We start from the raw sequence: 19,675 nt of genomic DNA, 5'->3' as shown, positions 1-19,675 counted from the left end.
TTGTAGGCTTGCCTCTCACCATGTCAACCATTTCTACCAATCCTCCTGCTACTGACTTTCTTCCCTTCTGTCTGAAGCCATAACTATCAAATCTTGACCTACAACTACAACCTACGGCTTCTCAGATCGTTCCAGTTTTGAAGAGCCACAGTTTGTTGGCTTGTGTTGACGAATCTCTCCCCTGCTCACCTCAATATTTCTCAAAGATGACAGGAAATGATGCTCATCTTCACTCCACACTCCTTTTTCCACCTCTGTCGACACTGCTTAAATATTTCTTGACATGCTAGTCACTTTTGTTTCATTCGATTTTTAAACATCGGTTCCTTTTAGCTAGCAAATCGTCATGGTAGACGGAAAATGATCTGTCGTAAATCTAAAACACTAACGGTGAATAAACACGTGATGTGAGTTTCTTACAAGCCTAGAGCCCAGTGTCTATTATTTTGGTTTTGAAGAATGTACCGGTACAATAATTTTTTTGATTAATTTGATGAATGTACCCACACACACACACACACACACACACACACACACACATATATATATATATATATATATATTATAATATATTGAAGAGTATAATTTATCTTTTAATATTTTAATTCCCACAAATCATGAGTTTTATTTACAATCTCATTAATATAAACAACTAAATATTTCAATTTTAATTTAAAAATTATAATAACTTACATAGAAATAAATTATTATATTAATTTCAGGGACTTCAATTAAAAATTGAAAACCAACAAGATTTCAGTCAAAGAACATTGATAAATAGGGACCGTATCCAAAATCTCTCATGAAAAAAATAACTAATTAGTGAAATCTAGACTATATTTAAAATAGAGTGTTTAGTGTTCAGTGATATTTCAATTAACACCTTCTGTTAGATACAGGAGTTCTACATTGGAGATGTATAAAACAAAGCAATAAATAATTTATACATGTGGGATGTTCACTAATAGTCACTGATTTTTCGGTCTTTCGTAATGAAAACCCATACTTACGGTTTAATATGTAGTTAATTGAGGATAATATTGGTGATAGGAGTCACGTTGGACCGAAAAAATTAATTACAGCATCAAAGTAGGCTATTCTTTTAACATATTTTGGCCCTATTTACTAACTCCAATTTCCTCCCTTAAGTCCTAGTTGAAGGCCAGCATGGAGTATGGATTCAACTATGCAAGAATTTTGCAGTTGTCATAGAGATCTTTTTTTTTTTTTTTTTTTTTTTTGAAGAATGTCATAGAGATCATTTTATTTGTTTTTTATTCTATTGTTTTCTTCTGCGTACGTCTTAATTTGCTGCTAATGAGTACTTGGTTACTGAAGTTAATAGTCAAATTGCTAGTTGTTTTAATGAAGATAACGTCCCAGTATTAACTATGGGATATTTTTTTTATAAATAGCGGGAATCAACTAGAATGCTCTTATTCAATTCTTTTTACAGGGAAAGCTCTCTGGCAAGTAATCATGCTAGGTAGCTAATGTTTCTGTTTTAAAACCCAGGCAATATCGCCATCCGGAAGAAAATGGCAAACGGGAATGGTTCCTGGTTTAACTTTCAAATATTGAAAGATCTTTGGGTTCCATTCAGATGTCTGTATGGCAGATAGCTACTGCTTTCACGGTGATCCCGTCTGAACCTCGTAGAGGCACCATATAAGCCCTAATACTTTGAAATGCATGGCAGTAGAAGACAGCATACGGGTAGTTTAACTTGTGACACACAATGACTATGTTCTTGTAGGCTGCAGAAAGGTTCTTCATTCCTGGGGATATTGTAAATTTTGCACAGCGGCAGCTGCTTTTTCCACCTCCGTGGAGACTGCTTCAATATTTCTTCCGAGCTTGAAGCGGCATAGTCAATCATCGACTCTAAAGATGTGGCACATTATTTTTCTTCTCCTGTAATGCCCTGACCTTCGCACTCCTGAATGGTTTCATTAATTCTAATCGCTTCCACAGACCCTGGTTTCAATGAATATTGGTGGAGAATTTGTGGCATTTTGCTAGATGAGAAGGGGATGGACTCTGCAGTTTTTCGGGATAGGAAAGTTGCTCTAGTCGAATTTTTAGCTAAGCGATATTTCTTTCCATTTCCAGGATGCAAGTCCTTCTCCAGGAAGAAAAATACTTGACTCGGGCCTCCACTTTTACCTTTGTAATTCACAAAAACACACCAGCAGTTTCGGGCAGCATCTTGACTGAAAAAAGACAAGTTTCCTTTGCCAACTCTAGTGTGATATGTAGAATTAACAACATAAATAGAGAATTAGCAACACTAGTGTGATTGTCACAAGGGAATTGTAATAAGGACTCCAAACAGTCATAATTCCATTCTCACCCTTTTTCTATGAGTAATATTAAGGAGATTACATATTTATATCACATTAGTGTATCATCTCATGTGGCAATTAAGTGATGTATACAACCAACATCCATGAAATAAATTTGTTAATTAACGTAACATACACATATGACATGACACATCAATGATACATCAATGTGGTACAAAAATGTAATCTGCCCAACAGGTTAATTATTTGGAGTGCCAATAGTAACTCTCTATTCCAATACAAAATAACCGTTCTATGTTCATGGAGACAATCCCAATTTCATGCAATCCCAATCCCATTCGCAAAGAATGAAATCGCTCCATTCTATACATTCTTTGGTTTTCTTAACCACATATCGTATCAGTAGAGTGTTGAGAAAAGCTTTTGAGTCAGAGATTGTCAATACAAACCAGGTTGGACAAGTTGGCTGAGAGCCTTTGGCATTGTTGTGTCTGGCAGGATGGAGTTCCAGTAGTGAAGTTGAGGTGGCAGTAAAGTAGTCGCATAGCTTGCCATTGCCACCAGTGTAAGCCGCAAAATAGTTAAAATTCTCATTATTACGAGATAAAGAAAATCAGATATGTATAGCTATAAGATTCGTAAAAATCATTGGGAAAATTCAAATTTTACACGGTTTAATCACAATGAAAAATGCAAAGATTCTGAAAGGAAGGAACCCCATTGAAAAGGAAGAAACAAGAAAACTCAGGCCCGTATGGTAAACAATAGCAAATTGGTTCAATTTTTATAAGGGAATCCCTTCCATTGTCTAGTGTGAGGTTCCGCATTTAATCCAGCTTTGAACCAATTGCAGAGCATGCATTTGTAGTAAAAAAACGTACCGGATGAAACCGAAAATGCAGAGCATGTACCGGCCTAAATTTTTTCTTACTTACTTTATTTGTGTAGAAAAAAAATTGGAGAATTTAATTCAATATTAATGTAGTGACTAGTGAGAGAAGGAGCCTCCTGATACATTGAGCTTCTTATTTTCACTCTAAACAAGTCATCCTATGTACTTTAAAAAGTCATCTTGCACATAATTATTAAGTTTAGTGCTTAATATTTTGCTTATCAATTGAGCTCCATTAACTTTTGAACTAATGAAGCAACTTTTCTATTGAGTGATGATGAATCATTCTATATTTTGTTTATGCCATTTATATACCTCTACGTATTTTGCGCGCGAGAACCCCTGCTTCAAAATATTCATATTTTTTTTTGTGTTTTGCATACCACTTCTCATAGGTAGCATCTTGTTTAAAGGGAGGATGACTTTTGCCACGGATGTACTGAATTTTCTCACATTCGGAGATGTGAATCTCCATCATCTGGGACCACATGTTCGCCCATGGTTAAACAGTGGCGAAGGAGATCCACTAGTGCACGGATACGATGACGAGGGCGGCCGCGACGCGTCAAGAGCCAGGATTCTGTTGGGGGTTGAGCAGCGAATTAACAATTTTTCAAATATTGATCTAGGGTTTTCAACTCAGTAAGATCCGGTAGTTTCTGAATCCTTATGTAAGGAATTACAAAAGAAATTCTTTCAACAAAGATGTGAATTAGGAAGGGTTGGTCGACGGAGTATGAACCGAAGTTTAATCTTGATATACCTTAGAACAATACATTGATACCAAGTTAGAATTCGTGAAATGCGTCGTTAACTTATTCTTCTCACAGTGATGAAATATATATACTGGTATCCAACCCTAAATTACAATCAATACATAAAATCTAGGAAAGGAATTCCAATACACTTAATATTAAATATTCTAATAAATGATAGGGCTTATCAGACTTTATAATTAAGACAAGGCTTCTCGAACTTTATTATTGGTATTCCTTTTACAATGAAGTATAGAACCACAGAGGGTCCGAATTTCAAACTGCTACATTGGAATGGAGCACTTTTCCAAATGATGAGGTCAGGTTACATAGCTTCTATATATTTAGGAAGCCCATTAAGATTAAGACTCCTTAACTTAATGGAAAACTACTAGCCTGCTCCGATGGTAAACAATATATTAGGTTGGTTCAACTTTTATAGGGGAAGTACCCGTAACTGAATCTGAACTTTCAAGTTTGTAAGGATTAGGCGTAAATCCTCCAGCCCCTTCCATTGCCTCGTGTTAAGTTTATGTGTCAGTAGAAAGCTACTGACGAAACTGAAAATGCAGAGTATGCAAGCGTATGTTTCATAGAAATATAAACCAGAAAACGCACAGCATGCAGTGGCCTAAGGACGTTCGTCTTATTTTCTTCTTCTTTTTTCCTTTGTGAGGGTAAAATGGAGAAATTAATTCAACCTTTTTTTCGGCACAAGTGATATTCAACTTTAAACTAATTTAACCTATAAAAAGAATGATCATAATTCAGGCGAATAAGAAAGAGGCATTTTCTTTATCTTAATCGATAAAAATAAAACAGGTTTTGTCAAAAAAAAAAAAAAAAAGTTTAGGGTTTGGGTTACAAATGTCAATTCGTTTGATTAGATTTGCTGGATGCAGTGAGTTTAGCATAATTTCAATGTTATGGTAGGATGCATTATGCATGTCGTCCTCAACAAAAACTTAATGGATGAAAAACCATTAAGGCTTGACTTTTTCGCAACAGAAATTTACTTGATGAAGCGAGGAAGAAACTCAGAGCTAGCTTATATGGTAAACAAGAGTTGTCGTGGCTTCAACCTATGTGGGACACATGGAGAAGTACTCAATTTACTACATTAATTGTCATGCCTAGGTAGCCAACCCCTTCCATTGCCACATATGAAGCCATTAACACCTCACATTTCAAGAAATAATCCTCAACTTTTATACGTCTTGATCACATTTTTACTTAAACTTTGCCACATTTAGATTAGTGTGTAGATGAATCAATAAGCCGAGCAGAGTACCTAGGCGATCAGGCTTGGATTCATGAATTAATCTTATTCATGTTCAAACTTTGATTAAGATCATGGAACTCCGCTCGGATCGGCTCCAATGTTTTTTTTTTTTTTTTTTTTGGTTTCTTTTGAGATAGGTCATTGTCACTCTTGTTTCCTAAACTTAAACTCATAGGGAAACTTTGGATGCGGTCCCTAACTATCAATATTTTTTTACTGAAGCCTTGTTGGTTTTCAATTTTTGATCCAAGTCCTTGAAATTAATGTAATAATTTATTTCTATGCATGTTACTATATCTTTTAAATTAAAAATTAAAATTTATAGTTGTTTATATTAATGAGATTTTAAATAAAAACTCATACTTTGTGGGATTAAAAATAGTAAAATATACGATTGAATATTGTTGAAGTTGTGCAATCTCGTCTTTGGTTAAGGGCCAACTTTTGGTTGGAGTTGGTTGATTATACTATTGTGTGTATGTGTGTGTGTGTATAAATATGGGTACATTCATCAAAATTAACAAAAAAAATTATTGTACTAAAAAATGGATACATTCTTCAAAACCACACACAAAAAAAAAAAAAAAAGTAATAGATATTAGGCTTAATAACATTAGTAAATTTCTTCCATTAAACTTGACATGGATATATTCTCAAATCAAAAGAAAAGAATGTCCCCATATAGATTTAAAAATGGAGTAGAGAAAAATTGAATAGATTTTATATAAAAAAAAGGGTACATTTTACATATAACAAATTGGTATATTTATGAATGGGTACATTTAAGATTAAAAATTTGAAGTGCATATAAGATTAAAAAATTGAAGAACATTTTATAAAAAGCTAATGGGTACAAACTTATTCTAATTTTTTTATTTATTTTAGAAATGTTTTGAATTGAAAATTAGTTAGGAGTTTAATAAAGGTGTGAGTATTAAAATCCTAAATCAACTATTAATTTTATTTTAAAAATTATGTAACTGACATCTAAATTCATTATTTCATTAATGTTAGGAACTTGAGTCAAAATCTGAAAACTAATAAGATTTTAATTAATGAACATTAGTAACTAGGGAACGGATACTAATTTTTCCAAACTCATACATTCAAATAAAACTCAAAATTCAATCTTGTTGACCCTCTTTTTCTAGAGCCATAGATGGCCATACATATTCTAATAAATGGTAGGTCTTCTCGGACGTTATAATGAAGGCAAGGCTTCTCAAACTTTATTATTAAGTAGATCTTTTACAGTGAACTAAGTATAGAACCACAAAGGATTCTAATTTCAAACTGGTACACTGGAAAGAAGCAATTTTCCAGGTGATGAGGTCAATTTACATGGTTTCTATTTAGGAACCCATGCAATATGGCCCTCGGGAAGAAAATGGCAGACGGAATCAGTTCCGGGTGCAACTTTGACCTCTAGCAAGGCATAAGTCTTCGGGTTCCAGGCAGACGTATCGAGATGGCAGATTGCTACTGCTTTTACTTTCGTCCCGTCAGATCCTTGCAGAGGCACGGAATAAGCTCTAGTTCTTTTAAACCCATGGCAGTAGAAGACGGCGTAGCCGTTGTCCATCTTATGACAGACAATGAGTCTGTCCTTGTCTGCTGAAGTGATCAGCTTCACTCCAGGGGTTATTGTGTAATTCTGGATGGCAGCTCCTGCTTCCAACTCTGTGGAGATTGGTTGAATATTTCTTCCGAGCTTGGCAGTAGCGTAATCAACCAATGACTCCAAAGAGGTGGCGCAATATCTTTGTTCTCCTGGAATAGCTGTACTTTCACATGTCTGAAGGGTCTGCTTCATTATATCAGCCTGCACTGACCCAGGCTTCAGTGAAAATCGGTTAAGAATTTCTGGCAGTTTGCTAGATGAGAAGGGGACCGATTCTGCAATTTCGCGGGGTAAGAACATTGCTGGAGTACTTGTATTTCTTGAGAAGCTATATTTCATTGTTATTCCAGGACGCACGGCCTCCTCCAAGAAGAAAACTACTTGCGTTGGATCTTTTAGGCGGTTTATATCGTCACGGGAAGCGCTCCTGTTGTAAAGGAAAAATAGAAGACGCGCAGCCATAAAAGATTGTGGGTTGTAACCAGCAAAGTTTGTGGCTGTTCCGCCCGATTCTGCAGATTTACCAACATAAATTAGATATAAGTTCATGCACCAGTTATGTGCTTCTTCCAGGAAGCACTTTAAGTGTTTTTTTGGAATTTACTTGCATTTTTACTAAGGATTGGTTCCAAAAATATTTTCACCAAAATCATTTTTCGTTATTTTAAAAGCACATCCAAACGAGCTTTTAGACATCTAAAAATACAAATTTTGCCCGTCAAACTTAATTATGGATATTGTTTAGTTGGAGTCAATGGGTTTTTATTAGAGAAATTTGCCATGATGAGTTTTAGTTAAAGAAAATTGAATTCCAAGGGATGTACTCATATTTTCCGTATTTACTAACCAGGCTGGATTAGTTCACTGAGAGTTTTCGGCATTGGTGTGTTTGGTAGGACGGAGTTCCAGTAAAGCTCAGGTGGTAAAGGTAAAGCAGCATGGACTCGCACGAGTGTGAGCTGCAAAATTTGAAATCACGGAGTTAGTAAGATAGATAGAAAATGAAATTAGTAAAAACATAAGATCAAATTACAGCGCTTACAGTAAAAAAAGCTAAGATTCGGGAGAGAATGAACCCCATTAAGACTCAACTTCTGCAACACAAACGAAAATTTTACTGGATGAAACAAGAAAACTCAGAAAGCTGTGGTAAACAGGAGCAGATGGGTTCATTCTTTATAGGGAAGTAAGAAGGTAAACTACAAATTTGTTGGGATTAGGTGTAAAACATGCAGCCCCTTCCATTGCTAGGTGTGAAGCTCCCCATTTTTTACTCGGCATACCTGCCAACAGAAAACTTTGTGAAGGAAACCCGGAAAGCAAGAGCATGCAGTGGCCTGAAATTTTTTTTTTTAATTTGTATTTTTGTGGTAAGATTTTTTTGTGGATTTTATTTGTACAAATGAATTTTTTCTGTCTATGTAAACTACATATTAATATAACTCTGGTTGTCAAACAAAACATTATGAAATTATTATTCTAACTCTCTAATTGCAACTGAATAAAAATAAAAATTATGGATAATTTAGTAATTACAAAAACACAAATTTTATTGTTTTTAATAAAACATCACCCACAAGTAACTTTAACGTCTTTAATATTAAAAACCAAACCTTTCTCCTCTCTGTCTATTCCCATTCCCACGTTCTCTCTCTTTTCCTCTCCTTCCATTTTAAAAACAAAAAAAAATTGTTAAAAGTGTGTGGGCATGTGCTAGTATATACTAGCAAAGGTCACACACTCCATGTGTGAGAAATATAATTTTATGCAGGTGTCAAAAAAAAAAAAAGTGTTGTCAGTTATGGAGAGAGAGAGAGAGAGAGAGAGTTTAGAGGATAGCGATATGAATATGATGACATGACTGTGAGATTTAGAATAGAAAAAGTAAAAAATTGTTTGTTCAAAATTACCTTAATGCCCCTATTTTTTCAGTTATATATTAAAGGTTATATTGTAATTTCATTAGTTTTTGGTTGACAAAATAAGTTCTATTAATAGGTAGTCTAGATAAAGAGAGCATACCAAAATGGTGAAGCTCTCAATATTCCCAAAATATCTCTCCCCAATTAGAATTCTAAAAGAAAACAATTCAATTAAAATTTTATTTCAATTTCATATATCCATTAGTTTGGCTATTAAGTAATGATGTGATAATTGTGGGTTCTGTTGCAGTCCTATTAGATTAGAAATATGATTGTGTAAATTCTAGTGTATCAGGGATATCTTTGAATATTTCCTTTAGTAGTTAATATCCTATTAAAGTTGTAATCTTATTAGGGTAAGGAATTAACCTTCCATACTACCATAAATAAAGGTACAATGGGGTGGAATAGAACACACCTCACAATTACACATTTCTCTCTTTCTCTTTACTATTGCCACACCCCCTCTCTCCCTGTCCTTTATATGATACAATAAATTAGGCCTACAACACGTTATTAGCATGCTCTTGAAGCTGCGCTAAAGTGAGTTTATTCTTCAATCAGGAGAGTATTATGTTTTAATTATTCACTTTATGATTAATTTATTATTTATTGAATTGATCTACATGCTATTGATTCAATTTAATTTTTTTTTGTTGAACGTGATACAACGCATAGGAGATTCAATTCCGGCTTTCAGAAAATGATCTTCTACAAATTCAAAGGCTCCTTTGTTTTTTCCAATCAGATTCCTTTAAAATAAATTAAGATATTGAAATGACCGTGAAACATGAAAACATTTCTCATGATGCATGAACCCCCTATATTTATATTTTCCTTTCAATTATATATATTGCATGTGTTCTTATATTTTGTCAATATATATATTTGTTCATGCAATACGCAATAATGCTATGTGTACTTTGTGAGTCAAAGAATGTAAATAAAATAGAAGCATGATTTTTTTTTATTTATTTTTGGGTTCTAAAAACCTAAATACTAAAAATCTGAAAAGAAGAAAAAAAAAAAAAAAAAAAAGAAGGGAAAACTCTGCTGAGCCGCGGCTTGCAGCGGCGACGGTCATGGAGTTGCGTTGGAGCCACGCGCTCACGCCAAGCTCAAGCCAAGCAGCGCTGTTTGAGCTGTTGCCCAGAAAATTCTAGAATTGCAAAAACACCACCATTTTGCACGTTGTCTCCCTCGTTGGACCTGCGCTCACCTGAAGCCGAGCCTCTCCGACCTCTTTCCACCAATTTTGGTGAAAATCGACGACTCGCAGTCATCTAGTTTCACAGCTTTTCGTCCTCGACGATCAATTTGACTGAGATTCCAGACTGAATCTTATTGGGATTTGGACAACCGACGCCATCTTCTTCGATTCCGACGTTGAGCTAGTCTCCGTTGTGAATTTAAGGGTCCTCGTTGAACCTCGAGTCGTCCTCGTCTGAGAACACCACCAATTGTGGCGGCGTCATTCAGTTTTTCCGGCGATTGCATGTGCCCGAAGCAAACCCATACATTTTTTTTGGGCTTTGTCCAAGCCTAGCCAACTTGGGCTTCAGTTGTTTTGGGCCTGTTGCCTCTCGGCCCATCTTTGCTGTAAGCCTGCAGCTTGCATGCCCTATTGGGCTGCTCTTTGCAACCTGCCTAAAGCAGCAGCCAGCAATTTCAGTGCTGGGTTGCCTTTGTTTCTCGGCCTAAAGCGATTTTCGGCTCTTTTTTTCTTCAGCCCGCACCCATATTTTTGGTGCCCAATTTCACGACCTTAACAAATTTTTTAGGCTTTTCTTTTGTACGGCCTGCAGCCATCTAGCCCACATATGACCTGAAATTTTGTATTATTTTTGCTTCTACGATCGACCCCAAATGGTCTCGATCTATTGAATTAATTAAAGTGAGCAGCAATCTATTAATCTGACAAGACATAAAAAATTACTGGCCTAAAGCCCACTTTTGTACATTAACGATTCAATATTTTATTTATTTTCTTTGAACCGTTGACTCCCTTTCATAGTCCTGAAGAACTCACACTTGAGTTCCTGAAGCAACCCAAATCCACTACACTTAGTTGTATATTGCATTATGTGTTCTTACAGGTACCTATTTTTATGAACCGGAAGTTCATAACTAAAATCGAACATGTAGTTTTGAATTTAGTGCCTTTGAAACCCGAAGCTTTCATAAAATAATACACCCATGAAAACTCGATGTTTTTCATGCAAACCATGTCTTAGATCCCGAATGTTCTAACTTTGATGCTTATGGATATCTTATTTCCATAAGAGCAATCACAATCTTATTCCCTTCATTTAATGGATTGTCGAACCATAACAAGTTCAATTTCACTGGTTTGGATGTTTCTTGACTGAAACCACTTTATGTGGGTACAAGACGTGAATTTGCACTTGACTATCAAGAAGCTGAGAAACCATTGAAGCCAACAATGGCATGGAAGAGCTGAATAAGCCTCCTCTATGATCTTCATTTGAAGACTTATGCCGGAAGCATTACATACAGAAGTACCTCCCGAATTAGGATTCCATGGCTCTTTAGCTCACTCATACGAACCGTCTAATCATGAACGATTTTGCTTGAAGCACACCATGATTATGTCTATGAATGAGTACGATTCTGAAGTTTATAAATTCGATCAAATTTTGACTGGAGAATACTTTTCTCATCCTTCCAAGTTTCTAACTCACTCCTGAAACAGCAGCGTAGAAAGCGGAAGTTTACCAAATTCTCGAATCTGATTACTACCATAAACATGAGAAAAAGGTATAGACCTAGCTTCCGCTGAAGTCTACTGAACGGTATAAACCTAATTTGATTGGAGTCTACCGAATGACTCAACCTAGTTCAATCAAAGCTTACCAAATGGTGGTGCCTTGCTTCAGCAGGGATGGCATGCTCTACTAGAGATGCACCAAACGGTATTGCTTTGTTTCAGCAAAGGCCTACCGAACAAACCCTTCTAGCTTTGGTTGGAGCCTACCGAATCCAATTTTGGGTTTGTCTTTCTCACAATCCAATTTCAAGTTTGTTTTTACAACATATGGTAGTTACAAGGCTTGCCAAGATGTGGCATCGTGCCTGAAGCGTGATCCTTGGCACCTAAAACCTAAACCTTCAAGAATTAGGGATAATATTTCCAAACCTTAACCCTGCATAATCTACTTCCGTCTTGATGAAATAGATCATTGGTTATGCATCTGTTCGTGCCCCTACCAATGTCGTTGAGGAGTACCATTCTCGTAGTCAATATATGAGACTAATTTTGCTCCACCAAACATCGTTGGAAGAGTAGAGTTTTGACATGTATGGCTTTGTTGGCTGAATCCCCTTAGTAAACCATTTACTTTGCGAACATTTCTTTATGTTCTTGGATTCACATTTGGTGTTTATTTTATTTATGGATAATCTTATTAATATTGTCCTCGAAGATGAGTTAATTGAATCATGTTTCTTAAAACATATGACCAAATGCAATTAAACATGTGATTAGGTACGAATGTGGGAAAGTTAGTTGTCTCGATAAATGTGATACTAGGCACACTGACTTTATACCTAAAGCACATCTCTAACAACGACTTCAAGTCTATCCAACCTGATTAAGAGCATTGGCACGCTTCTCGTTGTATGAATGGTACTAACTTACCATTTAAGAGACCTTATATTCTCCCTGTTCGGAAGAACGTTGTTGAGTCTTAAGGATATTCGAGAGAACAATGATCATGAATGAAACCACTGAAGAAAATAGAGTGGAATATCTTTGCACCACCTCCAAAAATGAGCCTGAAGCTTTGCTTTGGGGCCAATGCTGCCTCCTAACTGGGAGCACACCACATGTGGCCGGCCTAAAGCCTAGTGATTGAGCAGTTTGCTTACATTGGCACGACCATTTGGGACACTCAGTTCGAACAATGATGCCACGACGTATCTTCTTACCCGAAGTAAGGATCTTGTGCTTACAAGCATACTTTGCCAAACTTGCTCAGTGGGGGGAAATTGATATTCTAAATCATTTCTCGCAAAGATATGAAATGACTCTCTTTTCACAGTGGATTCAAGGGAATATATGTGGACTAATCCAACCAAAATGCAGACCATATAAATAGTTATGGTTTTGGTTAATGAATTGACAAACTGTTCACATGTTCGTCTACATACATTGCTGCTAAACCTTTTGGATGATTTAAAGGTTCACCACCCTACTTATCCCATAAAGTTTGGAAGACTGGATAATGCCAGAACGTTTATATCGATGATTTTCGATAAAGTATTGCATGCCTTTTGGATCGAATTCCCATGTTCACCCCAAATAGCCTCGCGTAGTGATCATAAAGAGCAATTTAAATGATCGCCCGGACCTTGGTAAACATACCAAGTTTTTGGTTTCTGCCTAAGACTATGCAATCTTGTACACAACTATGTTGGTCTGCCTTGAGGCCCATTGCCACCCAACTTATTCGATGTTACAGTTGGTTACTGGGTACGAACTTGACACTTCGTATTTACGTGTTTTAGGTGTGTATTCCATGTGCCAAGTTGTGCTGCAGCAACATACCAATATGGGTCCTTAAAGAAAGATGTGAATCTTTGTCGATTATGATTCTTCTTCACACTAGCTCTCTTAGAGCCTCTTGCATGCGATCTCATTACCGCTCATTTGCAGATTGTCACTTCAATAAGATAGTCTTCCCACCGTTAGAAGGAGATAATAATGTCAACGTTCCTATAGAACGATGCGAATTTGCGTGGACGTTGCATGTCTCATCTCGATCCCTGTACCGCATAAGTGTGATAAGCAAGTGCAATGAATTCTAGATTTCATAATGTTGTTCTAGACACATTCCTCTGATCTAGCTAAAGTGACGAGATCATATATCAGTTGCAAATATGCCTGTAAGGATAGACGTACTTAACAGACGTCGAGTGAACATCCCTGGAAGATGTGCCGCCCTTGTTGGATGGTTTGTGCGGCACTTTTTGGACAGTCCGGTACACCGGCAGATAGCCAATCAATCTGTCTTGGCTTGGAGCACAATAGATCACTCAGTTCATTGGATTCACTTCCCTAGAAGAGGAAGGTCACGACACAAAATGATTCCATACTCGATCGCTGTCTCAAATCATTTCCATCTCATGAGATTAATCCGAATTACTCCAGAGACTTGAAGTTCTTGGTCCAGTATACTAGTTTGGATGAGTTAATGGTGGAATTGAAATGAGATTATCATCGATGATGTTTTAACTTATATGGTAGCTACCGACTTAGATGAAAGCGACGATATTGAACCGTGTTTCGTTAATTAGTGACAACGTAGAATTGATTGGACAACCGAAATTACAATCCAGGTTAAATTCTTTACCAAAGTATGTTTTGGATCTATCGTCCCACACTACCCAAGGTAACCCTGTTATGTTACAAGTGGGAAATGAAGTGTAATGAGATGAATGAAATAGTGATGCACGCCTTACAACGTAAGGTTTCTCTCAAACGCCCTGTGATTAATTGCATCATTATGAAATGTGGTTAGTGTTTTCTTCATAGGGATATAGATACAGAGATTTATATGTAAGGTCCTCGAAGAAAGTACATGGACTGGTTCAAATAGTTCTAAACCACGGAACACCCACTCAACTTGTTTGAGGCGTTCATTTATGGATTGAAGCAATCCAGCAGATGTGGTATACTCGTTCAAGTGATTATTTGATCAATTAGGGATATGAATTATGTCTTTGCGTGTTAAACTATGAAGTCTTATGTCGAATTGCTAGAGTTATAGTTTATGTCTTTGACATGAATCTCACTAAGACTTTGGAAGAGTTGAGAAAACTGTCTCGCACTTGAAGATGAAATTTGAGATGAAAAATCTTGGGAAAACTCGTTCATGCCTTGACCTAAAGTTGAAGCATTGTTCTGACGCTACTTGGTTTACTAGTCGAACTACACCCTGAAGGTGTTACCTTTGAGTATACCTATGATATTCCATGTGCTATATGCAAATGAGACCCTTGAAGAGGTTATGGAATCCAAAAATTCCATATCTAATTTTAACATTGTGCTTCGTTATACTTAGCTCATTGCAATATATATGACATCTCATTCGCTGTTGATCTATTGGTAAAGATATAGCACTGCGCCTACATGCAACCACTGAATTGGTATTAAAGACGTTTTTTCGCTACCCTGAAAGGTACTACGAATTTGGGCTAATCCTAACGCATCCCGAGCGGATCCAACCCCCCTGATCCTTGGAATGATGCTTGCCTTGTTTGTTATGTTGACACGGGTTACTTATCAAACCTACACAAGGAACAACCTTAAATGGTTATGTCTTTACCGTTAGGGGATATCGCAATATTTTGGAGGTCCACGATATGACCTTAGTTGCGAAACCTTCAAATCGTTTCAAGACTCACCTTACTTCACTAAGCCCTACATAAGACATGGTTGAGATATCTTGTTGAGTATATTCGAAGTACTTGTTGTTTTCATCCATCGTTGAGTCTCGACGACGATCCATGAATACTATGCTGCATGTATCATCCTGACTAAGACATGATACATCAACGAAGTCAACACCAAGACATATTGCGTTTACATCTACATCAACAAAACATCAGGAGATTGAAGTTATGCCAGTCGATACCAGACAACCTTGCTGACCTCTACACGACTTCACTGCCGAAGTCAACCTTCCAGAAACTTGTCCGAGGAATTGGTATGCCTAACTATTCTTGTGCAATGCTTGTAGTTCTCATTTGGAAGTTCTGTCAAACTCAGGAGGAGTATCTAAAAGTATACTCACTTGATCTTAATGTACTATTTTTCCCTACGATTAGGAGCATTTTTCCCATTAGGTTATTGCTACCTAAGTAGGTTTTGATGAGGCACCCATCCTCTGCTGGTCATACCCTTGTGAGCTCTTTTACTTGCAACTTCTCACTTTTCTCCTTAGTCTATCAGTTTTTCTCCCAGCTTGGGTTTTACCGTAGCGAGGTTTTGTGAGTTTTACCTTTTATGCATTCTTCCGTTGATCTGAGATTTGTATTCGCTCATTGTGCTGACGACTTAACTAATTGTATTTGCTTCATCGCTGAAGACCTGATGCGCCATTTACTTGAGTATTTACACACTCAAAGGAGAGTGTTGCAGTCCTATTAGATTAGGAATATGACTGTGTAAATCCTAGTGTATCTAGGGATATCTTTGAATATTCCCTTTAGTAGTTAATATCCTATTAGAGTTGTAATCTTATTAAGGTAAGGAATTAACCTTCCCTACTATTATAAATAAAGGCACAATGGGATGAAATAAAACACACCTCACAATTACACATCTCTCTTTCTCTCTATTATTGCCGCACCCTCTCTCTGTCCTTTATATTATCCAGTAAATTAGGTTTACAACTGGTTCTATATTTTAATGATGTGATTATGCCATATCTTTAAAAACAATTAATTATAAATAAAAATTAATTATTTAATAATTCTAAAATGAAATTAAATAAAAACAAAAACCTAGTAAAAACCCCAAAATCCCATCTTCCCCGTCAAAACACGATCTCTCGCTACCCTCTGATGCTGTATGGTTTTCCAACCATCTGACCCTTTCATTCGACCACCCTTATCAGCCCACCAAGCTCATGTTCCACCTAACCCTAACGCCCTCAACAAAACTAACAATGTCTTAACTTCCTACAACGACGTCTTTCAGCGACTTGAGTTCTACGTTTCGCTGACGTCGTTGATTCGAATGAGATTGAGCCTTGTCAAATTGGGACTTCCAGCATCTACACCAAGCTGAGCTGGATCTGTGCCACCAAGCCGCATCCTGCCTATCGTTGCTGCCTGAAATCAGAATTGCCTCCTGCAATTTCTTATGCACCAACCTACTCCAATACTTGCCTGCTGCAATTCCTTATGCATCAGATTGCAGAAACTCGTTGTTCGCTGTTCTTGTTTGCATATTGCCATAGTTCGATGAAATTATTCGTGCAAGAACTCGATTGTCGCAACTTCTAAATATGACCAGGCGGCGAATTGCACATGTTGTTACATCTAATTTTCTCTTCAGATTCTTAAAAGTTTTCAACTTTCTAAAATTTGAGCCAATCTCTTGAATATTTTCTCTCGGATTTTCACGAACAAACGTGGATTGAAGTTGAACTATTTAATTCTTGAGAAATTGCAAAGATTTGAATGAGTTTGTCTACCTAAATGAGAGAGAGGTGCAGTTATGATAAAGAAGGGGGTGGTTGCATCTGGCTGCCCTAGGATGGGAAAGATGTGGGGTTTTTTTTTTAATTTTTTTAATTTTTCAATTAAATGAATTGAAATCATCTTTAATAATTAAGTATTTTTTATTAATTATTTGGCCATGTGGTACAAGTTTGATAGCCATGTCATCATAATGTGGAATTCATTATCACTTGACGATTAATTTAACAAATTTTTTAACAAATTTATGAAATTGAAATGAAATATAAGTAAATATCTGAGATTGAAATGTTTTAAAGATGTTGTATGAGATTGCAATTAGCCTTAAACTTGAGGGGGTAAAATGTAATTTACCCTAAAAAATACAAATAAAGAAAAAAGAATAAGATGTGAAAAGTAAATTGCCACACACATGAGCGTTTAAGTTAACCTACTTTGATGATATCATGAAAGAAGTTGAGGTTCCACTTCTTTATAAGCACATACAAAGTCTCTTAATTACTTAACACGTGTATCATGCATATAGTAGCACCACAATTAAATACTCAACCAATGGATAGATAGCACCAGAGTTAAAGCCTATGCATTATTATCTATTACTGAATGTAGTAGAGCAAGTTTACTATAGCATGCTTTTTTGCAAAAGTCCACAATAGACCTAGCATTCGTGTAGTTTTCGTAACATACCCGATTCTTAACAGGTCATGTTGTGTAACATTCGTTAAAATGAACATGTAACATGACTTGACCTGAATTTGTTCTGTTAATATTTACGGGTAGTATGACCCGACCCGTTACTCATTAAGAAAATATATTTTAAATCAATAAATAATCAAATAAAAAAACTACTAAATTAGTATCTACATATCACATTGTCACATAAATATTACTTCAAAACAAAAGAGAGCGGGATATAAGATATAAATTATACACATAAAAGTAAGGTAGAATATACAAATACTCGTAATGACAAATTCGACAACTTTTGTCAAGATCAACTCCGATATTCTCCACTATAATCCTATAAACCATAAATTTAAATTTAACGATTGATTACCTTTTACATTTAAGCTCCATCTCTTCTCACCGAATTTCGTTTTTCAGATTTTCTTGTTTGAAAACATGATCTTTTAGCAGATACAAAAAGATGAACAATTTAGATTGTTGATATCATGTTTGTGGATGCAAATTTCCATCGTCTTCTCATTTGATGAAAATGCAAAATAATAATACCTAAGATTAAGGCCAAAATCCTTATGCGCCCATGATGAATTGGGGGGGGGGGCTTTGGATGAAGAATCTTCGATGCCAAAGTTAGAATTATGAAAGAATGTGTTTTAGAGTTTGTGGGTAGCAAATGGCTTAACTTTTTAGTGGGAGAATATGACTATTTATAGGGGAGTGGCCGATCCTATTTGGAGAATAGTGACCGGCCATATATGGTGCAATTGGAGAATAATTGCAAGATTATGTGAAATAATATCTTGCAAGTAACATGACAATTAATCCTAAATTAAATTGGAAAATTGGGAGTTACCTTTTGAATAAGGATTTGATGAGGAGTGATGAGAGGGATTTGAATAAATTCCATTTTGATCACCTTTGACTCTTCTTTGATTGAGACCTTATTGTCCGTTGAATGCGCATGAGAATCCCGGTGTGCATCGAGGGTAATTTTGTTCTTTTAAACCAAAAGTCCACGTGTCACCTCCATAATTTTCTTGATTATTTTTGGCTCCACAAATGCTCCCATACCTGTTGGGTTGCTCGCAGGAAAGGGCATCAGGTATAGAGATCTTCCTTTGCTTTAGGAAACATAAGATTGTTTCCTATTTTGATGTAGTTTCCCTCATTAGTTGGAAATTAGATCTTTCTAGGAAAGGGAAATAAATCACTTCCAAAGTCTATTTAAGTCTACCTTAAGTAGATGATTAATCAACTTCAGAGAAATTTATTCTACCTTATAAGAGAGAGAAAGCTAGAGGATATTTGTTCCCACCCCCTAGCAATCTTCTACACTTGCCTGTGCAAAAGACTATCTTTCGTTCCTTTCTTCGTTTTCACATCGCACCAAGGTAAGAAAAAAAAATTAATTTTCCTTGCCTTCTTAATTTTTGGGAGCATTGGGGCTTGAAATTTGGCTCGACAAGGGTCAAGGATGTGTGAAAATATGGCTGGAGAAGCCGCGGCATGGCTGCTGCCATGGGTGGCTGTTGTTGGCTTGGTGTGGTGGTGACTCGGTGTGGACCAAGGTCTGGGTGCAGCAGCGTGGGCCATGGAGACGAGCTAGGGTTCAGCTTGGATTCAACTGGAATGGGCCAGGGCGTAACAACTCGAAATTTCTACTTCAGAAGCTAATAACTGAGATAGGCTCGAATTCATTTCTTAGAAAATTTCACTAAAAGATTAATTTCAGTAATTTTATTATGACTGCATCTAACCTTCTCGTTAGACTGCCTACGTACCCTACTAAGGGATCAAGTCATTCATAGTTCACATTATGCTTCTAGAACAACATACTAAAATTTAATTTCGATCCAATGGTTGGATCTCCGCCAATCACAACATTTGAGTGGCAGTCGACGTTTTAATTCACTAACTTGCAAATCCAATTTGGGAAGATCTGTATGTCAGATTCCCAATCCATAAGTTTCTAAGGTCCTCAAATATT

The 19,675-nt window shown here is 36.4% G+C and overlaps 1 protein-coding gene and 1 pseudogene across 1 annotated transcript; both read right to left on the bottom strand.

Annotated features, from left to right (window-relative positions):
- Positions 1-996: 996 nt before the first annotated feature.
- On the bottom strand, positions 997-2,861 carry LOC103937066 (annotated as a pseudogene).
- A 3,601-nt stretch (positions 2,862-6,462) lies between these two features.
- On the bottom strand, positions 6,463-8,029 carry LOC103937067 (BURP domain-containing protein 3). The gene is made up of 3 exons (XM_048580184.1): positions 7,964-8,029; positions 7,704-7,815; positions 6,463-7,368 (listed from the first exon to the last, which is right to left on the bottom strand). Exons 1-3 carry the CDS (start codon positions 8,027-8,029, stop codon positions 6,584-6,586), a joined length of 963 nt encoding a protein of 320 aa, XP_048436141.1. The 3' UTR covers positions 6,463-6,583.
- Positions 8,030-19,675: the final 11,646 nt, after the last annotated feature.

This window comes from the organism of the source record quoted next, unplaced genomic scaffold (genome assembly GCF_019419815.1).
Source record: "Pyrus x bretschneideri cultivar Hongxiangsu unplaced genomic scaffold, Pyrus_bretschneideri_v1 Contig15, whole genome shotgun sequence".
NCBI classification, from domain to species: Eukaryota; Viridiplantae; Streptophyta; class Magnoliopsida; order Rosales; family Rosaceae; genus Pyrus; species Pyrus x bretschneideri.
This window is presented reverse-complemented; position numbering and strand designations above follow the sequence as displayed.

Excerpts from the sequence above, each read along its gene's own strand:
- LOC103937067 (XM_048580184.1), bottom strand. The coding sequence starts at position 8,029 with ATGAACCCATCTGCTCCTGTTTACCACAGCTTTCTGAGTTTTCTTGTT. Across the intron at positions 7,816-7,963 it reads TTTCATCCAGTAAAATTTTC|CTCACACTCGTGCGAGTCCA; the intron begins GTTTGTGTTGCA and ends CAAATTTTGCAG. Across the intron at positions 7,369-7,703 it reads CAGTGAACTAATCCAGCCTG|AATCGGGCGGAACAGCCACA; the intron begins GTTAGTAAATAC and ends GTAAATCTGCAG.